At 45.0% G+C, this 27288-nt stretch overlaps 1 protein-coding gene across 1 annotated transcript; it reads right to left on the bottom strand.

Annotated features, from left to right (window-relative positions):
* Positions 1 to 1058: 1058 nt before the first annotated feature.
* Positions 1059 to 27273, bottom strand: LOC102283046 (major allergen Equ c 1). Its single transcript, XM_005904126.3, has 8 exons — positions 27131 to 27273; positions 6003 to 7477; positions 5511 to 5647; positions 4070 to 4143; positions 2964 to 3068; positions 2504 to 2605; positions 2259 to 2308; positions 1059 to 1340 (listed from the first exon to the last, which is right to left on the bottom strand). The coding sequence occupies exons 2-7, from the start codon at positions 6093 to 6095 to the stop codon at positions 2271 to 2273; spliced, it is 549 nt and encodes a 182-aa protein (XP_005904188.1). The 5' UTR covers positions 6096 to 7477; positions 27131 to 27273; the 3' UTR covers positions 1059 to 1340; positions 2259 to 2270.
* Between the last annotated feature and the right edge of the window lie 15 nt (positions 27274 to 27288).

Below are 27288 nucleotides of genomic sequence, written 5' to 3'. Positions count from 1 at the left end.
CGAAGGATTACAAATGAAAGGGAAGTTTAATTTCCCTTTCTCCAACGCTTGTAAGTTCCCCAAAGAAGAGACCAGTAATAACATTTAGCCTCCTTGATGCCTCCTGACCGTACTAGGTATAGAATGCTGAAGATAAGTATTGATCACATTTCATGGAATCTCACTTAATATGTTCACAGTAAATAAAAGCAGCAGTTGAAGGTTTTCCAAGAGTATGAAAAGACACCGACCAAGAGAAAAATAAACGGCATATGATACCACTTATATTTGCAATCTAAAACATTACACATTCTAAATAAAACAGAAACAGAATCATAAACATAGAAAACAGACCTGTGGTTGCCGAGGGGGAATAGGTGGTGGGGGAGGGATAGGATGGGAATTTGGGATTAGCCGATGTAAGCTACCATATACAGAATGCATAAATAATAAGGTTCTATTTATAGCACAGGGAGGTATACTGAATATCCTGTGATAAACCATAATGGAAAGCAGTATGAAAGAGAATGTGTATATACCTATATAACAGGATCACTTTTCTGTACAGCAGAAATATTGTAAACCAACTATACTTTTTTAAAGTAATAAAATTAAAAATAAAATTTTTTAAATTAAGAATTTGAATAACAGCTTATAATAGTATTTTCAACCTAGACACCATAAATGTGTTTTTACAAAATAAAAGCATTTGCCATACCAGAAAAAGAAAAAAAGGACACTGACAATCTCAGAGGATGGATGAGTTAGAGAAGCTGGGTTGTAAAGGCGTATCCTAAAACATGTTGAGCTGGTGTCAGCCCCAGCAGCAACTCTCTCTCAGTACCCCCACTGAAAAAGAGAATTCTAGGATGGAGCAATTTCTAGGGCAAGTCTTAACAGTTTATCAGGTCACTAAGAAATGGGTAACTCAAAAGACAAGTAGCACTCATCGAGACAGAGACTTACTGCAGACGAGGGAAAATCCTGAAACTCGGGGAAGGTTCTGAGAGCCTAGGGGAAGGTTCTGGTCACAAGGCCTCATTTTCTTCCAGTCACCCCCACGTCCCTTACATAAACGAAGAAAAACCACATGACTGCAAGGCAAATCATTTATTGAACAGGTTGAGGAAGGTCTTATTCATGGACCTGCTGTCCTGAATGGGGCAAACGGAATCGAAAATCTGGAGGAAACTTTGATTCTCGGTGAGCTGCTAAGTCTTCCTAGATAATTAGGGAATATCCTGAAGATGCAGAGACGGTGCCTTCCCGTGCGATAGTGGTGGAAGTCAGGCCCCAGCACTTGGCATAAGATGATGTGGGAACCATGGAAGAGAAGATTCTGGAGCCCAAATGAGGTGGCACTAAATAAGCAAATGAGAATGAGAACACAAAAGCTTATTAAGTGCTTCTCAGACTGAACTGAGGACGAAGAGAATTTCTGTTACCCAAAATACGTTGAAGAAATAGTCATCAACCTGCATTCTAACCCATGCTATTTGCCAGAATAGGGGAAGGGGGAGTGTTAATGATTCTTTTCCTGTTTTTTTCTATTGTTGATCCCATCTTAACCTGCCCCAGAGCCTATGAAAAGAAGAGTGGAAGCAATGAAGGATGCTAGGCTTATTTCTGCCATCCTCAGCACTGGAAGTTTTCAAGTGTTTTTGACAAATTGGCAAAAGCCATAGCAATCTTTTATTAAATGCTGACTTTATGTAAGCCATAGTTGCTAAGACTTTCACCTACATTATCTGAATGAACCCACACAATAAATCTGAGGTAGGAAACAGATGAGGAAACTCAAGAGACTATTTTCCAGGTTGGAAGACAACTGGAAATTCAGACAGATTACAAGTTAAGGATGTGCAGAGATTGAAGGAAGAAATCTTTTCCATATATTGGAGGGTGAGATGGGCTTTCAGGATTAGAAGATGGACCACAAACACAGAATGTATTTGAGTTTCATATTCGCACCCTTTTCCCATTTAAAACTATAAGTCTTACTAATTTTTCCCACATTATCAATTACTGAGCCCTTTTCTGCAGCACTGTATCCACACTAATTCTGTATGGTAGACACCATTGTTCCCCTTTTTATTGCTGTATCATTTGCTAAAAAACTCATGGCAGGAGTAGATCCTGAACCCAGGTCCTCCAACTCCAAATTTCAAGCTCTTCCTACCAAATTATTTTTATTGTGATTTTTAAATCTTCTACTGTAATCCCCTAATGCTTCTGGAAGGTACTGAATCCTGGGCCACCCCGTCTCCAGCAGAGCTCACCAAACTGCAGCCCTAGGCCACTCCATTCCCTCGCGCCTGCAAGCAGCGATCTGTAGAGGCAGAGAAGAGCACATTCAAACACCAACACCAGTTTACTTCCCAGAACAAAACCAGGTGATTTTCCAGGTTAGGACAAAGGGGACTGAATGCGGGTATTAACTTCTCTTGCATTTCTCCCTTCGGCAACATTCCTACTCAGCAACATGGGACTTCAGGCAGAGAAAGCCAGAGATAGCTCAACTTACCCACTTTGGTCAGGTCAATAACGTTTTCCTTAACAACTCCATACTTTTGGCAAATTTCCACAAACTCGTTCTTGAGTTCTGGACTTGTATCTGGTTCTCGGGCTGTGGGAAGAGTAACAGGAGCTGCTTTGTCCTGTTTCCTGGTGATTGAGGCTCATGAGAGGGGTGGGTCTCCGGCTGAGTGGGAAAGTGAATGGCACTGATTACATGCTTAGGCACAAGTCTCAGGGATGGAAAAAAGTCTTTCTTGAATGTGACACCTTAGGATATCTTTCTGGCACAGTGAGAGAGTCATCATCTTCCCATTACTGAGCCCGAGAGATTTTACCAAAGGGGAGCATCTGTCTTTAATGGGGAGAGAGGTCCCAGGGTACAACAGGAAAGTCCACTCTGTCTCCAGGCTTCCTTCCTTCCCTGGTCTCCCCACCCCAAGATGAGCACCAGCATGAAAGTACTCTACCGTAGAGCTCTAGCAGTTGGAACGAGTCGCTGAAATTCTCGAGATAAAAAATAATATGTTGACTATAGTTCACTTGAAGTATGCGAAATTTATTCTCTCCATCATCTGTGGAGAAAACAGAACACGGCTCAGAACTTCTTTGGTCTGTGGGAAAGAAGTGAAACCCTTTTACCTGTTCTCTCTCACAAAACAAATCCTGAAAGAAATAGTGATATCTACTGTCTTCCATCTGCATCTCTCTGGGCTTCGAGATGCAATTTCTAAGCAACACCGATGGAGTGACCATTAGGGGTAGAAAAATTCAGCCACAGCAGTAACTTCCCCTCTATCCTGACACCTGAGACTCACCTGCCTCTCTCAACCATCTCTGCCAACTATGTGCCTCTGTCTCCTCTACAAGCCCCGTTGGCCCTTATACCCAGTGCTACATCCTGAATGATACACTGTGGCAATGGCCTTTTGACATTGTCAGAAAGTGGGGCAGGGAACTACCCTGGTGATCCAGTGGTTAAGAATCCATCTGCCAATGCAGTGGGCACAGGTTTGATCCATGATCCAAGAAGACTCCACATACCTCGCAGCAACTAAGATTGTATGCTCTAGAGCCCACAGTCCCACCTACTAAGCCCATGCGGTGCAAGTGCTGAGCCCGAGAGCCCTAAAGCCCTGAAGCCCATGATCCACAGCAAGAGATAAGCTGCCGCAACGAGAAGCCTGGGCATTGCAACTAGAGAGTAGCCCCTGCTTGCTGAAACTGGAGAAAGCCTGAAAACAGCAATGAAGACTTGGTGTAGCAAAAATAAATAAATATATTTTTTTAAGTAGGCGAGGAATAAGAAGCTGTCCTTCCAATTTACTTTTTTATTTGCGAACTTCCTTTTGTTGCAGGAAGTACATATGACCAAGCTGCTTTCTCTGTGTGGTGATATTGCATGCCAGGCACTGGCTTTGACACACACATTTCTGCCAAATTCAGGATATTGGCTATTAGATGGCCACATTAGATTATCATTATGCATATCAGGAACTGATCAAGATCCTGGACTTTAGCAAATTCCTTGCACTTGGAAGTAGAATTTAGAAAGACTTTTTTTAAACATACTCACAGCTAATGGTAAATACGCCATCCTCTCCTGTGCTGTCAGAAACCAAAGAAAGCTCAGTACACACTCCGTTTACCCTGTAAAACAAAAGGAGCTGATACCCAAGAGATCCTGAAGGGATTGGCTCCCTCACATTCTACCTGTAACTTGAGTTTCCGATTCCACTGATTAGCAGTTGAACATTTGGGGTATAGTTTCCAAAGCGCTTTTATTTACATTATTTCACTTCACTTGGTACTTTGAGAATGAGTCCACTTCTTCTGTCCCTGTGCCTCTATCACCTCTTCACACTATTACTATTATGACAGCTACTTGTCTAGAGAATTAGCTGGGTTCTGACCCAGGGCCAACTTCTCAGATAGTGACTTACAAACATCACCTCACTTGATCCTCACAAAAATACAGAGAGAGAATTATATCATCGTCTTTTACTCCAGAGAAGACCGAGGAAGAAAGAGATGAATTTTCTTGGTAACTTGGAGATTCGAGAACTGGATAGGGTATTGATTCGAATCCTGTGCTCTTAACCTATACTGTCTTTCCATACTACTAGTGATCTGACAGCCCTCTGCCCCTTACCTCCTCCACTCCCACAGTAATCGAGTCTATGTCCTGACCAGTAATGATGAAGAAGCTGAAGTTGAACGGTTCTATGAAGACCTATGAGACCTTCAAGAACTAACACCCCCAAAAGATGTCCTTTTCATTATAGGGGACTGGAGTGCAAAAGTAGGAAGTCAAGAGATACCTGGAGTAACAGGCAAGTTTGGCCTTGGAGTACAAAACGAAGCAGGTCAAAGGCTAACAGAGTTTTGTCAAGAGAACACACTGGTCATAGCAAACACTGTCTTCCAACAACACAAGAGAAGACTCTACACACGGACATCACCTGATGGTCAATACTGAAATCAGATTGATTATATTCTTTGCAGCCAAAGGTGGAGAAGCTCTATACAGTCAGCAAAAACAAGACCAGGAGCTGACTGTGGCTCAGATCATGAACTCCCTGAGTTCAGATCAAGAACTCAATCTTCAAGAAAGATTGAAGGCAGGAGGAGAAGGGGATGACATCGGATGAGATGGTTGGATGGCATCACTGACTTAATGGACATGAATTTGAGTAAGCTCCGGGAGTTGGTAATGGACAGGGTAGCCTGGCATCCTGCAGTCCATGGGGTCGCAAAGAATCAGGCACAACTGGGCGACCGAACTGACCTGAACTCCCATGTACATGTATTCCTGTCCCAGTTCTTATCTTCGAATCTAGAAAAGTCACAGGTTTAGGTTCACCAAGCCTTGGGTCAGTGCTAGATGATGGACCCCGATTTTAGGTACAGATGCAGAATGTATGCATAGGTGTGTGTCTGTGTGTATGTGTGTAAAGGTCCAGGACCATATTCAGACTTCTATGTTTCCTTTCCCAAGCAAAATAACCCATACTTACTTTGTATGAAATTTAAATAACAATGAAGAATTTTCCAAGACATCGATGTATTCCACAAAAACTCTCATGCTACCATTTTCTTCTATCTTTTCCCTGTTGTCTGAGGCCAAGAGAATGGAATACCACTCCCCTGCAATCTAAAATAAATCAATAAAATGATCGGGTGAGAAAAGAGGAAAGGAATACAACATGAACCCTTGTCTCCTTGAACCCTGACCTCTGGGCCAGGACCCTCATCATGGTGATGTGAAGATGAAATTAGACTCGGGTCGACTGGCACCAGATCGAGGACTCTTTCCACTGTTCACTGTACCTCCTGTAAGTTGGAGCTTCCCCAAGTGTTGCCACCTTTTAACATGGCACCACTGCCCTTAAACCTCCCATTTCCTCTACTATGTCAAGGAACTCCTGCCCTCACAGATTGCCACCCTGCTTCAGAATCTTCCAAAATGCCCTCCAAAATCCAAAGTCACTATGCTTCCCTGCCCTTACCTTTGGAATATCGAAGTTGCTTCTCACAACATCAGAGTTTCCCTCCTGGGCACAGACTAGGGTCAGCCCCAGACACAGCAGCAGCAGCTTCATCTTGGCAGGAGACAGCGCTGTCTTCTCTACTGTCACTGGGAGTGAGTCTCTTCCTGATGGTGGCTTGGTTCCCCAGGGCCTCTCCTTTTATATCTGCTCCAGGTCCAGTTTACTGTCCACAAGGCACCATCTCTCCTCCTCCCACAATGTGACATGGGCTGTTATTCCCTGGGGTGAGGCCAGGGACTGTTCCTGACCTTCTGAAACTTGGCAACATCAACTCTTTTAGATCTACTTAGTGACCTTAAATTCCTCAAGAAAAAAACTCAAGAAAAATAGTGGAGGCTTGAAAGGGCTGCCTTGTGGAACGAGATTGAACTGTGGATCTGGCTTAGAATCCAAACTCCAGTTACATGTGGCAGAAATGGAGTCTAACCAGGAAGTGTGCTGTTTGGAGACTCTGTGTCTCAGTGGAATTTGGAGAGTCACTCTGTTTTGATAGCCTCAGAAACAAAGAAACTGTCTCTGCCAAAGGTGAGGGTAGCTATCACAAAGCATTAACACAGAGTTGGTTAAAATGGGGTTGAATAAAATATTAACAAAGTCTTTAAAGTACGGTGTCTGGTATTCCGTGCATTTAAATTCCTTTTCCTTATTCTCTGAACTCAACTCCTGTAGTCTTTCCTTTCCACACAATGACTGAGCAAGTGTTTAACCACCCTGTACACCTCACCATTCTTAGGTCCCATAAGATGAATAGAGAAGTACAAGATGCCATCCTTCCTTTAAGCAAGTTTCAAGGAAGGTGGGGAAATGCTTTATACACTCCATAAGAACTTAATCCTACAAGCATGGAAATAACTCCACTGAGTGGGACCGAGTCCAGACCATCATTGGTCAGCAAAGGGGTGATGGTAGGAGGTAGTATCATGCAGAAAGTGCCTAAGTGGGCTTCCCTGGTGGTCCATTGGTTAATCTGCCTTCCAGTAGAGGAGATGTGGTTCAATCCCTGTTCAGGGAATTAAGATCCCATATGCCACAGAGCAACTAAGCTCATGAGTCACAACTATTGAGTTGTGGTCCACCTGCTTGTAAGACCCAATACAGCCAAAAATAAACACATATTTTATAAAACGGAAAATGCCTAAGAACTCAGGTTTTGGAGTCATGGAGACCTGAGCTTCCTTCCTATCTCTGCCATTTTGATGCCATGAGGACAGATTTAAGATCTCTGAGCCTCAGGTTGCTCATCATGGGGATAATTACACCCACCTGTGGGTCACTGCAGGGATTCAACGGAACTCTGTGTGTGGAACCCTCAACAGAATGTCCAGTGCATCTTGGGCTGGTGGTCAGAGACTTATTCCTGGAGACAGCAGGACTTGGGGTGGGTCTTGAAAGCTAGGGAGGGACTCCAGAAGTGCAGAGCATGTGGGAAGAGCCTGGAAGGTGAGAGGACAATGTTGTGTTAGGATCCTTGAACCTCAACTGGAGCTTGTTAAAAGCTACAGCACATTCTGCCTTGCTCAGTGGGTCTGACTCTGTGTGAGCCCACGGACTGTACCCCATCTGGCTCCTCTCTCCATGGAATTTCCTAGGCAAGAATACTGGAGTGCTTTGCCATTTCCTTCTCCAGGTGATCTTCATGACCCAGGAATTGAGCCCAAGTCTCCTGCATTGGCAGGCGGATTCTTTACCGCTGAGCCACCAGGGAATCCCAATGGTCCCCTTCTGCACCCCTAAAAGAGAGAGTGACTGGTGTCATGAGAGGAGCGTGCACAGGCAGTGGACCTAGGAATTGGGGCATTCTATCTATGCTTGTTTTAAAAGTTTCCCCAGGGACTTCCCCGGTGGTCCAGTGGTTAAGACATTGCCTTCCAACGCAGGGGACATCTTTCCCCTGACCTGGGAGCTAAGACGCCACATGCCTTGTGGCCAAAAAGTCAAAACATAAAACAGAAGAAATACAGCTACAGATTTTTATAAAAATGGTCCATATTTTAGAAAAAGTCATCCCAGGTCCTGTGTGACCGTTACTAGCTCATGCTGAACTGATATCCAGTCACTGGTGTTTTGTCATCATAGGTGGGTTGTGGGTTTTCAAGCCCCTGGGATGGAAGAACTGAATTTGATAAATGGTAGCAAAGGCTCTGGACTTTATTTCCCTCATTTGATTCTTTCCAAGAATGGAGGGCAGCCTATAAGCAACCAGGTTTGCACAACGGGCCTCACTTTCCCTGGACTGTGGTGCGAAGGGAGAGTGAGCTACCACTGCTTCACACAGGCTTACAATCCCATTCCACCACCACTCCCAACCCTTAGAGCTCCACACTGTAATTTTCTGCTGCTGGTGGAGATGTCTTTCTCCTGCTTTGAACCTACCATAGCACCTGATACCTAGAATCACCTCTGGAATGACTGAAGCTTAAATCCTGTCTGAAAAGCACTAGAATGTGATCAGTTGTGTCTGACTCTTTGCAACCTCACGGAGTCTAGCCCACCAGGCTCCTATGCCCATGGGATTTCCAGGAAAGAATACTGGAATGGGGTGCCTTTCCCTACTCCGGGGAATCTCCTGGCTCAAGGATCGAACCTGTGTCTCTTGTGTCTCCTGCTTTGGCAGGAGGATTCTTTACCACTGGTGCCACCTGGGAAGCCCAGAAAGCACCAAGGATTCTAGTTTTGAGAAATAACCTTGTAAATCCTTGTAAAATCCTTTTGTAAATAAGAATATTACTTTGGGGCAGTGACTTCATTGTTAGCTCCTGGCCCACAGGAGTGGAGAGAGGGCAGAGGATAGAAATCTATGATCTGAGGCCCGTGCTGTAGGTGATCTTATCTTTTGATACTAAGATCTGAGTTGACTGTTCCCGACTCTGGTTATTCACTTCCATTTCAGATCTACCACATTTTTGGTGGTCGGCTCAAGCACTGCCAGGACAGCCTGTATTCACTGAGATAGTAAGGTCAAGGCTTCAAAAATACCAAAGGTATGATGCAATTCACCTAGCGGCTTGGTGAAAGAAGACCCAGTCAAAACCAAAGCTGAACTAATACTAAATCAATCAGGAGTGATGCTTGGCTTTACAATAGGATTCCCTTAAATAATATTCCGGTATTGTGCTTAAATATTTGTGGTATGAGTTGTAAATTAATGATATGAAACACTCTCACAACTTGTAGATTACCAATAAACATCACAGTTGAATGAATTATCAACCTTTATACTGTGAAAGAAAAGGGGTAGAGAGATGGGGAAAGATGAGCATGAAAAGAAAATAGAAGAGTAACAACCACTGATGCTAGCAGCTCTCAGATGATGATGCAAGCACATGGTATAAGGATTCATTTCACAAAAGTTCACTTGTTCACCATAAACGGTGAACACGTCTATCATAGAATGCAAGACACACAGGGTATTTGATGTAGAGCAATTTTGTTTGTGGTGTAGCAAGGTGCTTTAGTAGACAGTGTTGCTTCTACTGCTAAGTCACTTCAGTCATGTCCAACTCTGTGCGACCCCATAGACGGCAGCCCATCAGGCTCCCCCATCCCTGGGATTCTCCAGGCAAGAACACTGGAGTGGGTTGCCATTGCCTTCTCCAATGCATGAAAGTGAAATGGGAAAGTGAAGTCGCACAGCCCTGTCCTACTCTTAGCGACCCCATGGACTGCAGCCTTCCAGGCTCCTGCATCCATGGGATTTTCCAGGCAAGAGTACTGGAGTGGGTTGCCATTGCCTTCTCCAGTAGACAGTGCTACTAAAGTATTTTTGAAAACCAATGATTCAGAATCTGAAAAGAATAGAAGTATATATACATATATAGCTGAATTACTTTGCTATACATTTGAAGCAACACAACACTGTAAATCAACAGTGTGCATGCATGCTCAGTTCAGTTCAGTTCAGTTCAGTCGCTCAGTCGTGTCCGACTCTTTGTGATTCCATGAACTGTAGCACTCCAGGCCTCCCTGTCCATCACCAACTCCCGGACTTCACTCAGACTCACGTCCATCGAGTCAGTGATGCCATCCAGCCATCTCATCCTCTGTCGTCCCCTTCTCCTCCTGCCCCCAATCCCTCCCAGCATCAGAGTCTTTTCCAATGAGTCAACTCTTTGCACGAGGTGGCCAAAGTACTGGAGTTTCAGCTTTAGCATCATTCCTTTCAAAGAAATCCCAGGGCTGATCTCCTTCAGAATGGACTGGCTGGATCTCCTTGCAGTCCAAGGGACTCTCAAGAGTCTTCTCCAACACCACAGTTCAAAAGCATCAATTCTTCGGTGCTCAGCCTTCTTCTCAGTCCAACTCTCATATCCATACATGACCACTAGAAAAAGCATAGCCTTGACTAGATGGACCTTTGTTGGCAAAGTAACATCTCTGTTTTTCAATATGCTATCTAGGTTGGTCATAACTTTCCTTTCAAGGAGAAAGCGTCTTTTAATTTCATGGCTGCAGTCACCATCTGCAGTGATGTTGGAGCCCCCAAAATAAAGTCTGACACTGTTTCCACTGTTTCCCCATCTATTTCCCATGAAGTGATGGGACCAGATGCCATGACCTTTGTTTTCTGAATGTTGACAAGGCAGCTATTTTCAGCAGAGATAAAATCAAAACTTACAAGTTAACAAGGAAACATGAGGTCATCCATATGAAAGAGAGAGGGTTGTAAATAATCACTTTCACTGTATGGCTCATAAAAAGGAAGAAGGTCGTAAACAGTTACTTATCACAATATGGAAAAACTAAGGAAGGAAATGCATGCATTCCTAAGCCCTGGGACCACCTTGCTACTCCACTTAATTCCTGAATATTCAGGAATTAATAAGGGACAGAGGATTCATGGCAGACCCAAAACAGCACACGGGAAGCCTCCTGTTAAATGCTTCCTGACAGTGAGCTACAGCCCACGGGGTCTCAAAGAGTCAAATACAACTGAGCCCATGAGCACACATGAACCAGTCATTACAGAGGTGAGCTGCCCATGCCTCAGACATTTAGAGGTAATCTTTTAGAAACAGAGAGGTAGTATTTCATGCCTCAGTTCAAACATGGCATTGACACCTGAATCCAAATTACTTTATTACAGTCAACTTGCATCTGTTATTTTAATTTTTAAGATGATTAGACTTAAGTAAGCTTAGAAACAATTGGCAATCAAATAAAGAAGGGCTGTTAAAGACATATTTCTTCAAGCATGGAATTGTGCCATAATCCACTTACCAAGGCAGGTAGTTACAATGGAAATACATTTGGCAGCAGTACAAAAACCATCTGTACTGGGGACAGATATTAAAAAATAATATTTTGCTCTCATAGAGTAAATATCAATGAGTATTAGACAAGTGCTTTATAAATATTATTTCATGGAATCTTCATAATAGATCAGTATGCTAAGTATTATTATCCTGTTTATAAAGGTATAAACTAAGACTCAGGTTAAGTAAACTTACCAAGATCACACAGCGAGCAAGTGGGAGAACCCATATTGGAACCCAAGACTGTCTGATTCCAGAGTTCCTATGCTGACTGATTCCACGACACAGATCGAGGCTTAAAGTTTCTGACACGGAGGACAGATGGAACAGGAATAAGTAATGCTTTAGACCCTCAGGGCTGTCTGCCTAGTAGTTACGACTGAAGAAGTTACATATAGATTTCCCTAAAATGTGACATTAGGGACATGGCTGAGAGTCTGATCAAGTGAAGGGCAAGAAGCAACCCTTTTGGTCAACAAATATTTGATGGGTGAAAGGATAGTTTGAGGGGTACTGCTCATCTGATGGGGCTTCCCAGGTGGTTCCGTTGTAAAGAATCCTCCTGCCAATGCAGGAGATGCGAGTTCGACCCCTGGGTCAGGAAGATCCTTGGAGAAGGAAATAGCAACCCACTCCAGTATTGTTGCCTAGAAAATTTCCAGAGGAGTCTGGTGGGTTACAGTCCACAGCGTTGCAGAGTCAGACACGACTGAGTGACCGAGCATGAACACAGGCACTTCTAAAAGGAGTTAGGGGATGCTTCTACACCAAAAAAGCAGACACTATGTGCTTGCATTTGTGGTACAAGTTAAGTACCTGGGACCCACCCACTGACTGAACGTGCATTATTATTATTGCACTTTTAAAGATAGAGAAGACATAAATGGATTCTTATTATATTCCTTGCCTTAGAGCTGAGATGAAAAAGTGCAGTGAAAGAGATTTGAGAGCAACAACTGAGTGGCGAGGAGAAGCTTTTTACAAATCTTTTCCTGGCCTTAAAGCAATGGGGAGATGTGGGCATAGCTGTCAGTTTGGGGAAGAGGTATAGCAATATATGTATCATACAAGATGATGACAAATGTAGGAATTTCTTTGTTTTTGTTGAATCAAGGCTCATATTTTTCTACAAGAATCTATGAGTCAGGCCCTTACCTGCCGGTCCAGTGGTCAGGGAGCTAAGATCCAACATGCCTCACAGCCAAAAAACCAAACATAAAAACAGAAGCAATATTGTAACAAAATCAATAAAGACTGTAAAAATGGTCCACATCGGAAATTTCTTAAAAAAAAAAAAAAAAAAAAGGTGAGAATCGAATCAGTCAAACCACCTTGAGGAAGCTGAAAACAGTAAAGCCCAGGCACAGGCTGTCTCCTGAGCTGCCCTCACACAGTCCCTCCTTTACTTCTGAATCCTGTAAATCTGCTCTTCCGTTTTAACCTGTATACACAGAGACCTCTAGTGCTTTCCAATAGTCTTTCAAAGGCTTCCCTGGTGGCTGAGATGGTAAAGAATCGGCCTGCAATGCGGGAGACCTGGGTTCAATCCCAGGATCAGGAAGATTTCCTGGGGAAGGAAATGGCAACCCACTCCAGGGTTCTTGCCTGGAGAATCCCATAGAAAGAGGAGCCTGATGGGCTACAGTCCATGGAGTTGCAAAGAGTCAGACACAACTGAGCGAGTAACCCTAGTGCCCTCAGCTAACCCAGAGTCAACTCAGAATCACATTCCAAAAAACATCCATTTTCCTCCATCTGGCCAAGTCTTGTACCTACTATGTCAGTAGCTTCTTGAATCTTAACTTTTTTTTAAGACCCCCAGAAGGCTGGACAAAAATGGAATGGGAATAGCACTGTGGCCAGGCTGTAGGAGGCGGGAAGGAAGGGTCATGGATTCTCTGCTCTTCTCTCAAGGCTGACTGCTAAACCTGTGTGTGTGTGTGTGTGTGTGTGTGTGTGTGTGTGTGTGTGTGACAACTAGACCCCCATATATTCAGAGCATAGTGTTTTGTGAAGAGATTTTTCTGAACCAATCGCCTTAGAGTTCCCATCTCTCCAATTCTACCAAAGGGAAAGATGCTAAAGTACCGGGGTCCAGCCCTGGTAGGATCCAGGGATTCCCTCGGGAGGACGGCATCTGCGAAAGAAGAGATACAGAGATAAAGAGATAATGAAAGAATTTTGCAGTTAAGAAAATAGAGGAGAGAAAAGAGGCTGATATTCCTTGGTTTACACAGAAAGCTATCAAGCCCCAGCACGGGACTTGCTCTGTTCACGTAGGCCGCAGGCACCCTCTCCAATGCGGAAGGTGCCCCACCTTAGGCACCTTCTCAAGTGGGTCTTAGAAGCCCAGGCAGGAAAGTGAACACAGAGAGCCCCTGCGCTCCATGGAATCAGCCTGAATAGGAAAAGGAAAGAGAAAGAACGACATGGGGAGACCAAGCTTCGGTGAGCAAGGCCCGCACTTTATTTTCCAAAGTAGTTTTTGTACCTTAAGTTGTGCATAGAGGGTAATGGGGGGGGGGGGGCGGGGAGCAGGTAGAGTCATTCAAGGTCAGCAGTCCTTGATCCTTATCGAAGCCAGGCTTTCTTTCTGCAAACTTATCATATGCAAAAGCTTTAGGTGATTTACATCATCTTCTGGCCAGGAGGCCTGTTAACATTTTATGACCCTTTTTTCAGAAAACTTATTTTTCTCTAAAGGTGATCATTCTAAAGTCAGGCGCTACCCTCCGAAAGCATTAGATAAAGTTGCATTCCTATAGGGCAAAAGTGTGGTGGGCTATAACAAGAAAAGAATTAACTCAAGGGTCCAAGGTTACAAATATTAAAGCTACTACTTACATTTCTATATACCAACTATATTAATCAATACACTCCCAGGGACACAGTAGGTAAGGGATATGGAAACTTGGCAGCAAGCATTAGCTCAACAAAGAAATCCTCTACTAGTTCGATTCTAACAATTTTAACTCTCTGAGAAGCTCTGCATTGTTAGAATATCTTAAGCTTCCTGTGCCTCTAGTAGTGGGGAGGCTGTGAACAATCACATGTATAGCTGCAGGAGTCTGAACAAACTTGTCAGGCAAGCTAGAAAGTCATCAGAGGGGTTTGAATTGAAACACTCCTATTATGCCCAGGAGACTTATTAACTAGAGTTTTAAGTTGATTTTCTTACAGAGAAAGGTGGTCGGGGATAGCCCCCCGTTAATGTCAGAAGAGTTGGTGAAAGTTGTGAAATAGTAAAACAGACAAATTTTGGTTTTGGGGTAGATACTCGGGCAGGTCCAGGGGGGGCCCTTGAGTCCTGACTCACCTTTGCATATCAGGCCTCTCCGCATGACCTTTGTCATGGGTGGGAACTCCCGTGCTGGCTCCTGGCACTCAAGGCCCCCACATTCTTTGGTCTGAGCTAAAACACACTCATGAAAATATTACCACCAGACAAGGGAGAAAGAAGATGGGCTCTCTGATCTTTCTGGTGCAGGTCAGGAAGGCCACATATGAAAGAAACAAGCCTGGCGTGCCTGCTGTGTCACGCTGAGCACTGTTTCACCTGTTGGATACTGCAGAGAATAAAAGAAACTCCTTCAGCATGTTTACATTCTAGAGGGAGTGGGTACAGGCAATAAACAAATAAATATGGAAGGCTTACCAGGAAAGGTGGGGAAAGAGCGCTACTTAGACTTGGGGTGTGGAGGAGTCACCCAGAGCCAGGAGGCCGTGAGACAGTGGGCCATGCCGGTATCTGGGAGATGAGTGTTTCAAACAAAGGAAGCAGCAAGGACTGGGGTCCAGAGATGGGCTTGCTCATGGGGTGTCTGCGGAAAACGGTGTGAGGAACTAGTTCAGCTTTAATAGAAACATGGGGAGAGGAAGGTAGTTGTGTTAGGTTGTGGGATTTCTGGCGGCTGGATAATCCCTGTCAGCACTGCTGACCAGACCTTGTTTCCCAGGCCAGGCTCTCCTGAAAAAACTGTCACTCCATTTTCTTTCTTACCAAGTGGTTAGCCAGTTGCTGTTCAGTTGCTCAGTCATGTCCAACTCTTTGCGACCCCATGGACTGCAGCATCCCAGGCTTCCTTGTCCTTCACCATCTCACGGAGTTTGCTCAAACTCATGCCCATTGAGTCGGTGATGCCAGTAATTGTCTATTATTTATGCAAGAGATAGACGGGCTCCAGGTCAGACATTTAGAACTGGCCTCCTGTTTACATTTCATGGGGCACGAAGATGTGGGCTTCAGGCTAGATACCCCTATTAGCATTTCCTAAGACACGAGATAGTAGGGCTCCAGTTAAGACATTGACGTCAGCCTCCTGTTTGCCCTCCAGAATAGAAGTAACAACAGTAACAGGGTAAATAGCCAGTGTTTGTCCCTTGTAAACACCTTAAGGGAACACTCATGGCAATAATCAAGGTAAGAATCATGGCAGGGACACAGAAGTAAAACCCTGTTTGAGTAAAGGATTAAGGGATCTCAGCTCTCACCTCTTTCAGGACAAGGAAGACACTACACAAGCACAGAAAGGCTCCCTGTGAGTCAAAATTCAAGGAATAACTCCGGGCCATAACGAGTCTTGCTCCTCCCAGAAGCCTTCACTTCAAGATCCATTTTGGTTGAGGGATGCAGGTGTACCCAGGGGAGGGTCCTAGTGTAGGTCAAGTATGGGAAAAAAATCAGATAATTGGCCTTAAGGAAGACAAAGACACAGAAGAACGGATCTATATAAATGACTTAACCATCTCTTTACTGTCCTCCTCTTCACTAGGGCGATGCCCACACCCCTTCTATCTGGGTGTGCATCTCTGCCTTGCTTCTGTCTCATCTAAACAAATTCAATTTTTTGGGCAGGGAACAATTCCTGGGCAGGAAATTAAAATCTCGATTCATGCCTCCACTCACTGCCGCAGTGATAAATGCATTTTTCACTGAGGGCAAAGATCCAGGGAAAAATAGCTTCTAGCCTCTAGCCCTTGCTGGTCTGGGGGCTAGGATCCCTGGTTCCCATCCAGGCTACCTAGATTCAGTTCCTGGGCAAGGAATTAAGATCTCCCTTCATGCCTCCACTCACTGTTGCCTCGCTGAGACCATTACTACCAAAATAGAGTTATCACACATTTTGATATCACATAAGAGAGGACTCTACACATGGACATCACCAGATGGTCAACACCAAAATCAGATTGATTATGTTCTTTGCAGCCAAAGATGGAGAAGCTCTATACATTCAGCAAAAACAAGGCCAGGATCTGACTGTGGCTCAGATCATGAACTCCTTATTGCCAAATTCAGACTTATATTGAGAAAGTAGAGAAAACCACTAGACCATGTAGGTATTACCTAAGTCAAATCCCTTATGATTATACAGTGGAAGTGACAAATAGATTCAAGAGGTTAGATATGACAGATACAGTGCCTGAAGAACTATGGACAGAGGTTTGTGAATTTGTACAGGAGACAGGGATCAAGACCATATCCAAGAAAAAGAAATGCAAAAAAGCAAAATGGCTGTCTGAGGAGGTCTTACAAATAGCTGTGAAAGAAGAGAAGTGAAAAGCAAAGTAGAAAAGGAAAGATATACCGGTTTGAACGCAGAGTTCAAAAGAACAGCAAGGAGAAATAAATCCTGAATGATCAGTGCAAACAAAGAGGAAAACAATAGAATGGGAAAGACTAGAGATCTTTTCAAGAAAATTAGAGAAACCAGGGACCATTTCATGCAAATATGGGCTCAATAAAGGACAGAAATGGTATGGACCTAACAGAAACAGAAGATATCAAGAAGAGGTGGCAAGAATACACAGAAGAACTATACAAAAAAGATCTTCATGACCCAGATAATCACAATCGTGTGATCACTACCCTAGAGCCAGACATCCTGGAATGTGAAGTCAAGTGGGCCTTAGGAAGCATCACTACAAACAAAGCTAGTGGAGGTGATGGAATTCAGTTGAGCTATTTCAAATCCTAAAAGATGATGCTGTGAAAGTGCTGCACTCAATATGCCAGCAAATTTGGAAAACTCAGCAGTGGCCACAGGACTGGAAAAGGTCAGTTTTCATTCCAGTCCCAAAGAAAGGCAATGCCAAAATGTTCAAACTACCACACAATTGCACTCATCTCACACGTTAGTAAAGTAATGCTCAGAATTCTCCAAGCCAGGCTTCAACAATATGTGAACCATGAACTTCAAGTTGTTCAAACTGGATTTAGAAAAGGCAGAGGAACCAGAGATCAAATTGCCAACATCTGTTGGATCATCATAAAAGCTGGAATTCCAGCACAAGCTGGAATCAAGATTTCTGGGAGAAATATCAGTAACCTCAGATATGCAGTTGACACCACCCTTATGGCAGAAAGTGAAGAAGAACTAAAAAGCCTCTTGATGAAAGTGAAAGAGGAGAGTGAAAAAGTTGGCTTAAAGCTCAACATTCAGAAAACGAAGACCATGGCATCTGGTCCTGGAAACAGTGTCAGACTTTATTTTTGGGGGCTCCCAAATCACTGCAGATGGTGACTGCAGCCATGAAATGAAAAGACGCTTACTCCTTGGAAGGAAAGTTATGACCAACCTAGATAGCATATTCAAAAGCAGACATTACTTTGCCAACAAAGTTTCATTTAGTCAAGGCTATGGTTTTTCCTGTGGTCATATATGGATGTGAGAGTTGGACTGTGAAGAAGGCTGAGTGCTGAAGAATTGATGCTTTTGAACTGTGGTGTTGCAGAAGGCTCTTGAGAGTGCCTTGGACTGCAAGGAGATCCAACCAGTCCATTCTGAAGGAGATCAGCCCTGGGATTTCTTTGGAAGGAATGATGCTAAAGCTGAAACTCCAGTACTTTGGCCACCTCATGCGAAGAGTTGACTCATTGGAAAAGACTCTGATGCTGGGAGGGATTGGGGGCAAGAGGAGAAGGGGACGACAGAGGATGAGATGGCTGGATGGCATCACCGACTCGATGGACGTGAGTCTGGGTGAACTCCGGGAGTTGGTGATGGACAGGGAGGCCTGGCGTGCTGCGATTCATGGGGTTGCAAAGAGTCGGACACGACTGAGCGACTGATCTGATCTGATCTGATCTGATCAGTTGTATCATTTTTTTAGATCCCACATGGAAATGATATCATATGATGTTTATCTTTCTCTTTCTGACTTGCTTCACTTGGTATGATAATCTCTAGGTCCATCTATGTCCCTACAAATGGCATCATTTTATTCTTTCTTATGGCTGAGTAATATCCCACTGTATACATGGACCACAGCTTTTTTCATCCATTCATCTGTAGATGGAAGTTTAGGTTGTTTCCATGTCCTGGCAACTGTAAATAGTGATGCAGTGAACATTAGGATGCAGGTAGCTTTTCAGATTATGGTTTTGGTTTTATCTGGATATATGCCCAGGAGTGGGATTAACGGATCATATGGTAGCTCTATTTTTTTTTTTTTTTTTAAAGAACCTCCATACTGTTCTCTATAGTGCCTGTACCAATTTACATTACCACAAGAGTGTAGGCAGGCTCCATATTCTCCACACCCTCTCCAGCATTTGTTATTTGTAGATTTTTGATGATGGCCATTCTGACTGGTGTGAGGTGATACTTCATTGTAGTTTCGATTTGCCTTTCTCTAGTAATTAGCAATGTTAATCTTTTCACGTGCCTGTTGGCTATCTGTATATCTTCTTTGGAAAAGATATGTGTTCTTCTGCCTATGTTCTTTATTAGGTTGCTCGATTTTTTTATATTGAGCTGCATGAGCTGTTTGTATATTTGAGAGAGTAATCCCTTGTTGATCCCATGGTTTGCAAATATCTTTTCCCCTTCTGTGGATTGTCTTTTCATTTTGCTTATAGATTCCTTTGCTGTGCAAAAGATTTAATGCTTAATTATGTCCCATTTGTTTATTTTTGTTTTTCTTTTCATTACTCTAGAAAGTGGATCAAAAAAAGGTATTGATGCAATCTATGTCAAAGGGTGCTCTGCTTTTCCTCTAAGAGTTTTATAGTATCTAGTCTTACATCTAGGTCTTTAATCCATTTTGAGTTTATTTTTGTGTATAGTGTTAAAGAGTGTTCTTATTTCATTCTTTTACATGTAGCTGTCTACATGCCAAGCTTTTTACATAAAAAATTTCTTCAGATCCTTACATTGATGATATGAAACAGATTTTCATGTTTTCAAATTAGGTCTGGCCTATGGCAAAATTGTTACATGGTTGATTTTTATCTTCAGAACTCCTTGACCCTTTCCTGAAGGATTCATAATCCAAGATTTATGATTATTCTTCCCACTGCCCAAACTGTCTTCCTCCCATCCGAAGCCTGGTGGTGTCAGTATCAATGGAATAAACTGGTCCTGTGATATGTCTACAATGCGGGAGACTGGGTTCCATCCCTGGGTCGGGAAGATCCACTGGAGAAGGAAACGGCAATCCACTCCAATACTGTTGCCTGGAAACTTCCATGGACAGAGGAGCCTGGTAGGCTACAGTCCATGGGGTCGCAAAGAGTCGGACCCGACTGAGCAACTTCACTTTCCTATGGTGCTTAAGAGAGTCCCAGATGGGTGCTGGGTAGCCTGGGCCCACGCACAGTAAGTACCTGCTGAATTTTGATAATCTGATAATGAAATCTTGATAATCTTGAATCTGGAGGCCGCAATCACGGGTATCCTTGGTTTTCTTACCCCCAGGGAGCCCTCATGTTGTGCTAGAAATTTCAAACTAGGAGGGAAGGAAAGGGTTTCTGCCTCCACCCCTGCCCCATGTGGGAAGAGAACTCTGGATCCCTTTTGCAGGGACTACCTCTTTCTGGATATTAGGATGGTGTGTCAGACATACAGATACATTGCTCAGATTCCCTCTTCAAGAAAGGGCTCATTGTGCACCTGTGAGGAGGGGGGTTAACCCACAGCCTCCACTGTTACCTGGTTCTGATTGGCCTCAACTCTTGAGCTGAGATGGTGGTCTTCTCGGGTGGCCCCATCCAGTGGCTGTGCAGGACTGTGACACAAGGTCCCGTCCTGTTCTGCCTGACACAGGCCTCTTCTCACATGCTCAGAGCTCCCTGCTGGCTGACAGAGACTTTGTCAGATCATGTCATGGTCTGACAGCTCCCCTGCCCTAATCCCGTTTCCTTCTTTGTCCTTTCACAAGTGTTAATCCCAGTAAGCCTTTTACACTCCTAAATCTGTCTCAGGATCTGTTTTCTGGAGGGCCCAGATGACACAGATGGGATGCTGTTAGCCCCAAGAAACCTTTCATCAGTGAAGGGAGTGGCTATTTTAAAACTGGATTTGAGCCACTACCAGCAGAATATATAATTACCCTGGATGCCCAAGTCCAAGGAGCACTTCCAGTCTGGCACATGAATCAAATAAGCACTACTTCTTGCTGTTCCTTTCGGCACTGTGTCTTGCTATTATATAACATGACTTGAATGTTTCTATTGTCTGCCTCAATGAGTGATTTGTTCATTAATTAAGAGTGTGACTGAGGACAAGGTCACTATGTCCATTTCCAGTCTGCTGGTTAGTTTCAGTCAAGTTGCCTGTTACGGATGGACTGTTTTCTGGTCATATGTGGACTCCGTAAACCCCTTACCCACGCTGAATCATGACTTAGGCTAGTCATTTCTCAACCTCCTAGTAGACCGTCACCCTTCCCGCGAGTCACTTATAAAAAGCTCTGTATTTTAGCGTTGGGTGAGGAAGTCTTAATGTGGTTTGGTGACCAGTACTTGTGGCCACAAACGGAAGGGCATAGTTTTTGCCTTTTGGGGTATGGAAGCATCCCCTAATTCCTTGTTAGAAATGCTTGTGTTCACACTCAGTCACTCAGTCATGTCTGACTCTCTGCAACCCAATGGACTGTAGCCCACCAGGCTCCTCTGTCCATGGAATTCTCCAGGCAAGAATACTGGAGTGGGTTGCCATTCCCTCCTCCAGGGAATTTTCTTGACCCAGGGGATGAACCTGTGTCTCCTGCATCTCCTGCCTTGGCAAGTGGATTCTTTACCCCGAGCACCTGGGAAGCCCCATTAGATGAGCAGTACCCCTCATATTATCCATTTACCCATTAAATATTTGTTGACTGAGAGGACTGCTACTTGCCTTTCACTTGATTTGACCCTCAGCTATGTCCTTAGTGTCACATTTGGGGGAAATCTACATGCAACTTCTTCCATAGTAACTACCAAGAAGACACTCCTGAGGGCCTACTTATTCCTGTTCCATCTGTCCTCCGTGTCAGAAACATCAAGCCTCGATCTGTGTTGTGGAGTCAGTCAGCGTAGGAGCTCTGGGTTCAGACAGTCTTGGGTTCCAGTATGGGTTCTCCCACTTGCTCGCTGTGTGCTCTTGGTAAGTTTACCTAACCTCTCTGAGTCTTAGTTTATACCTTTATAAAAAGGATAATAATACCTATCATACAGATCTATTATGAAGATTCTATGAAATAATATTTATAAGGCACTTATCTAATATGCATTGATATTTTCTCTATTTATGACAGCAAAATATCATTCTTTAATGTCTGGCTCATGGAAAGATAGTTTTTGTACTGCTGCGAAATGTATTCCCATTGTAACTACCTGCCTTGGTAAGTGGATTATGGCACAATCCCACATTTGAACAAATATGTTTTTGAACGCCCTTCTTTATTTGATTACCAAGTTGTTCCTAAGTTTGTTTAAGTCTAATCACCTTAAATATAAAAATAACAGGTGCAACTTGACTGTAATATAGTAGTTTGGATTCAGGTGTCAATGACATGTTTGAACTGAGGGAATGTGATTAAATATCACCTCTCTGTTCCTAAATGATTGGTAGATGTTTGAGGAGAGAGAATGAGGTGGCATCATTATTTTTGTGTGTGTCTGATCTGGTCAGTTTTTGCTCTTAATTGTTTTTCCCTTTATTTATTAATTGAAGTAAGTTAAGAATCCCATGGGCAGGAGTTGATTTACAATGCTGTGTTAGTTTCAGGTGTTAGCTAAATGGTTCAGTTATACATGTGTATATATATAAATCTATTCTTTTCAGATTCCGATTCATTATTTTTCAAAATTCCTTTAGTAGCACGTCTTCTAAAGCAGCTTGCTACACCACAGACAGGATTACTCTACATCAAATACTTAGCCTGTGTATTTTGCGTTATGTACTAGATGTATTCACCGTTGATGGATGGTCAGGTGAACTTTTGTAAAATGAATCCGTATGCCATGTACTCACATCGTCTTCTGAGAGATGCTAACATCAGTGGTTGTTACTCTTCTCTTTTAGTTTTTTTGGTCATCTTTCCTCATCTCTCTACCCCTTCCTATCTTCCACAGTAAAAAGTCAATAATTCACTCAGCTGTGATATTTATTGTTCACCTACAAGTTGTAATAGTGTTTCATATTGTTAATTTACAACTCCTACCACAAATATTTAAGCACAATACCGGAATATTATTTAAGGGAATCCTATTGTAAAGCCAAGCATCACTCCTGATTGATTTAGTATTAGTTCAGCTTTGGTTTTGACTGGGTCTTCTTTCACCAAGCCGCTAGGTGAATTGCATCATACCTTTGGTATTTTTGAAGCCTTGACCTTACTATCTCAGTGAATACAGGCTGTCCTGGCAGTGCTTGAGCCGACCACCAAAAATGTGGTAGATCTGAAATGGAAGTGAATAACCAGAGTCGGGAACAGTCAACTCAGATCTTAGTATCAAAAGATAAGATCACCTACAGCACGGGCCTCAGATCATAGATTTCTATCCTCTGCCCTCTCTCCACTTCTGTGGGCCACGAGCTAACAATGAAGTCACTGCCCCAAAGTAATATTCTTATTTACAAAAGGATTTTACAAGGATTTACAAGGTTATTTCTCAAAACTAGAATCCTTGGTGCTTTCTGGGCTTCCCAGGTGGCGCCAGTGGTAAAGAATCCTCCTGCCAAAGCAGGAGACACAAGAGACACAGGTTTGATCCTTGAGCCAGGAGATCCCCCAGAGTAGGGAAAGGCACCCCACTACAGTGTTCTTTCCTGGAAAATCCCATGGGCAGAGGAGCCTGGTGGGCTAGAGTCCATGAGGTTGCAAAGAGTCAGACACAACTGAGTGACTGAGCACATTCTAGTGCATTAATTAGAGCACATTAAAAGTGCATCCTGCTTTTCAGACAGGATTTAAGGTTCAGTCATTCCAGAGGTAATACTATACGTATCAGGCGCTATGGTAGGTACAAAGCAGAACAGTAAGGACATCTCCACCAGCAGCAGAAAGTTACGGTGTGGAGCTCTAAGGGTTGGGAACGGTGGTGGGTACAATGGTGATCTTGTGTGAAGTGGTGGTAGCTGACGCTTCCCTCAGCACCACAGCCCAGGAAGAGTGGGGTTCATGGTGCAAACCTGGTTGCTCATGGGCTGCCATCTCTTCTTGGGAGGAATCAAAACCGGGGAGTAAAGTACACAGCCTTTGTTACTATTTGTCAAATTCAATTCTTCCATCTCAGGGACAGGAAAACTTGCAATCAGCCCATGATGACAAAAAAGCAGTGGCTGGATATCAGTTAAGCATGAGCTAGGAATGGTCACATAAGGACCTGGGATGATTTTTTTAAAATATTGACCATTTTTATAGTCTTTATTAAATCTGTAGCTATATTTCTTCTGTTTTATCTTTGGCTTTTTGGCCACAAGACATGTGGGGTCCTAGCTCCCAGGCCAGGGGAACGATGTCCCCTGTGTTGGAAGGCAACGTCTTAACCACTGGACCACCAGGGAAGTCCCTGGGAAACTTCTTAAAGCAGGCCATAGACTGAATGCCACAATTCCTGGGTCCACCACCTTGTGCCAGCCCCTCCCATGACGCCAGTCACTCTCTCAGGCGTGCAGAAGGGACTACTGGGTTTCCCTGTTGGCTCAGCAGTAAAGAATCTGCCTGCCAGTGTAGAAGACACGCATTCAATCCCTGGGGAAGGAAATGGAACCCACTCCAGTATTTTTGCCTGGGAAATCCCTTGGACAGAGGAGCCCAACGGTGTAGGGTAAGGGAGTTAGAGAAGGTGAGGTTAGGAAAAAGAGCGAGACTGGCACCCTACAGGAACAGATCACCTTTAATGAGGCGAGAAGGGGCAGCAGTCAGATTAGTGAGCTGGTACGCCAACCCACGAAGGCTTATATGTAGAAATATAGTGTCTTAAGGGGGCCTGTTCTTCTCCAAGGTTGTTTGGGTTAGTTATCTCTTAAACGTCTGGGGCAAAGAATTCTGGAGATCGGCCAGAGGCTGGACCGCCTGGGAGCTGGGCATAATCAACCTTTATGTCCATTTTTTTTCTTCGGGTGAGAGAGTTCTTTGTTTTGCATAGAATGGTGGGTAGGACCTGGAGGGGAGTTTTAACTCCAGGCTATTTTGAGCTGTGTAACTTTCCTTCAGATGGGGTGCAGGCCATGGGCTCACACAGAGTCGGACACAACTGAGCACTCATTCGCACTAGTACTCACAAGGGGACATTAATTCGAGGCAGAATAAGCCACAGCTTTTAACAAGCCCCAGCTATGGGGTCAGGATCCTAGCACAGTATTGTCCTCTCACCTGGGGGCTCTTCCCACATGCTCTGCACATCTCCATCTCCTCCCTAACTTACAAGACCAACCCCAAGTCCTGTCTCCTGGAATAAGTCTCTGATCTCACCAGCCCAATGTGTGCTGGACGTTCTTCTCAGGGTTCCACACAAAGCATCCCATTGAGTCCCTTCAGCGACCCATGCGTGCGAGCTTGCTAAGTCGCTTCAGTGTGACTCTATGGACTGTAGCCTGCCAGGTTCCTCTGGGATTCCATGGGATTCCAGTCCATGGGATTCTCAGGCAAGAATCCCAGAGTGGGTTGCCATGCGGTCCTCTAGGGGATCTTCCTGACCCAGGGATCGAGCCCTGGTCTCTTATGTCTCCTGCACTGGCATGGGCGTGTCAGTCTCTTATGTCTCCTGCACTGGCATGGGCGTGTCAGTCTCTTATGTCTCCTGCACTGGCATGGGTGTGTCATTGGTTCTTTACCACCAGCGCCACCTGGAAGCCTACAGTGACCATGCTGCTGCAGCTGCTGCTGAGTCGCTTAAATCTGTCCTCATAGCTTCAAAACGGCAGGATGGGAAGGAAGCTCACGTCTCCATGATGCCAAAGCCTGTGTTCTTAGTCACTTTTTCCCCCCTCTCTCTTGTTACTTAACAGCAAAGCTAGCAGAGGTCCACCCCCACACCCCCCAAAACACCTTTATTGCACTAAAAACAGAATTTATAAACAAACACTTGGGGGAGGATGTCTTCAAGATGTACCCACAATCAACTTCACCAGAGATATCAAACAGTGTGGGGGCCTAAAAAATGGGGGTCCCCGGAGGGAAATCAGAGCTTTCAGGAGAGGTATCTGGGTCAGAAAAGGGGGTGGGAAGTCCCATCGAGCATCTAAGTCCATGCGGGGCTCTCTGTCCACCTTCTCCGCCCTCAGGCCTCGCCCAGGTAGTCCCAGGAGCAGGAGGCCTGATGGAGCAGGTCAGGACTGAGGCCGGAGGGCGCACAGCCAGGGACCCCAGCGCCGAGGGCCTTCATTCTCAGGTTCAAGGGCGTGGGTATGTCTCACCAGGTGTGCCAAAGGGAACTCATGCTCCCCTCCGCAGTTCCTTCACCCCTCCCCCTGGTGTGATCTGGAAACCCAGAGCTGGGAGGGACACCCTCTGGACTAGGAGGGGGCACCCCAGGATCCCCACAGACCAGCATGGTCCATCCTCACCCCACAGGCAGCCCAAGAGAGCCGAGGGAAGAGCTGGCCTGGCCTGGCCCTGCTTTAGACGGTGTTCTTGGTGTCCGGCTGGGCCGGTTGTTGTTCAGTCACCCAGTCGTGTCTGACTCTTTGCGACCCCATGGACAGCAGTAGCCAGGCTTCCCTGTCCTTACGGCTGACCGGAAACCGCCACAAAAATCAGTCAAGGACCCGCACACTTTTGTGACAGTTAAGACAGCTGTCTTAGCAGCCTGAAAAGCCACAAGCAGGTGGACAAGCACCCCTTGTCCCATCCAGCCTAGCCCAAACCTATGGACACAGGTGGAGTAAAAGCCGAGGCCGTCAGTCTCTGAGCAGCAGTTCCTGGGTTCAGCTGTCAAGGAGGGGTGCTGGATGCTCAGGAGTGGGTGGGGACAGGCAGGAGCAGAGCCCACGAGCTAGTGCCGCTCTGTGGGCACCATCTGAGCCAGCCTTCCAGAGGAGGCGGGCCTGGATGCCCAGTGAGGCCACAGGGTCCCCAGAAAAGAGGGCCTTGGAGGAAAGCAGCCGACAGAAGGGCTGTCCTACTCGAGGGGCAGAGCCATCAACCCCCTGTTCTCATCCTCTGGGATTTCCTCCACAGCTGAGGGTCTTTGCCACTCAGCTCAGACATGGCACCCTCCTCCCTCTGACTGGCTCTCACCTCCGGAGCCTGGGAGGGCTGAGCGCTGCACAGAGACCGCTTAACCCTGGAGTGGGGGTCCTCCCGCAGCCCCATGGGGCACAGCAGGCAGAACGGGGACCTAGCACCACTCTCTGGGGGGCGCCTGGCGGAGGATACTCACAGTACCCCAGAGAAGATCTGGCTGGGCCCCAGGACAGGCAGCCTCTGGGTGTATGATTGGACTCTGCTACCTCCTGGCTCAGGTTCGAGAACTCCGGAAGGGGTGAGCAGCGGCAGTGGTGGCAAGGAACTTGGGGTCCAGAGGGACTCAGCCCGGCAAGCTGGCCCTTCCTTTTCCCCCAGCAGCCCCCTTTCTTCTCTTCAATTAAAAGTAACCCTTGGAAAAGAGTATGACCCAGGACATACCCAACAAGAGCCTCAGCATCAGGGCTTCCCTGCAGGATCCAGAGGGGAGTGGGGCCTCTACAAGAAGGGCAGCGGTGGAGGTCAGGGGCAGCTCCTTCTTCCCCAGCAGCATGTCCCGCTTGAGACTGCTGCCCTTGTTCACCACGTTGATCCTGAAT

The sequence above is a fragment of the Bos mutus genome, chromosome 8 (genome assembly GCF_027580195.1).
Source record: "Bos mutus isolate GX-2022 chromosome 8, NWIPB_WYAK_1.1, whole genome shotgun sequence".
Classification (NCBI taxonomy): Eukaryota; Metazoa; Chordata; class Mammalia; order Artiodactyla; family Bovidae; genus Bos; species Bos mutus.
The sequence above is the reverse complement of the archived record's forward strand: the minus strand, read 5'-3'. Positions and strand labels throughout refer to the sequence as shown.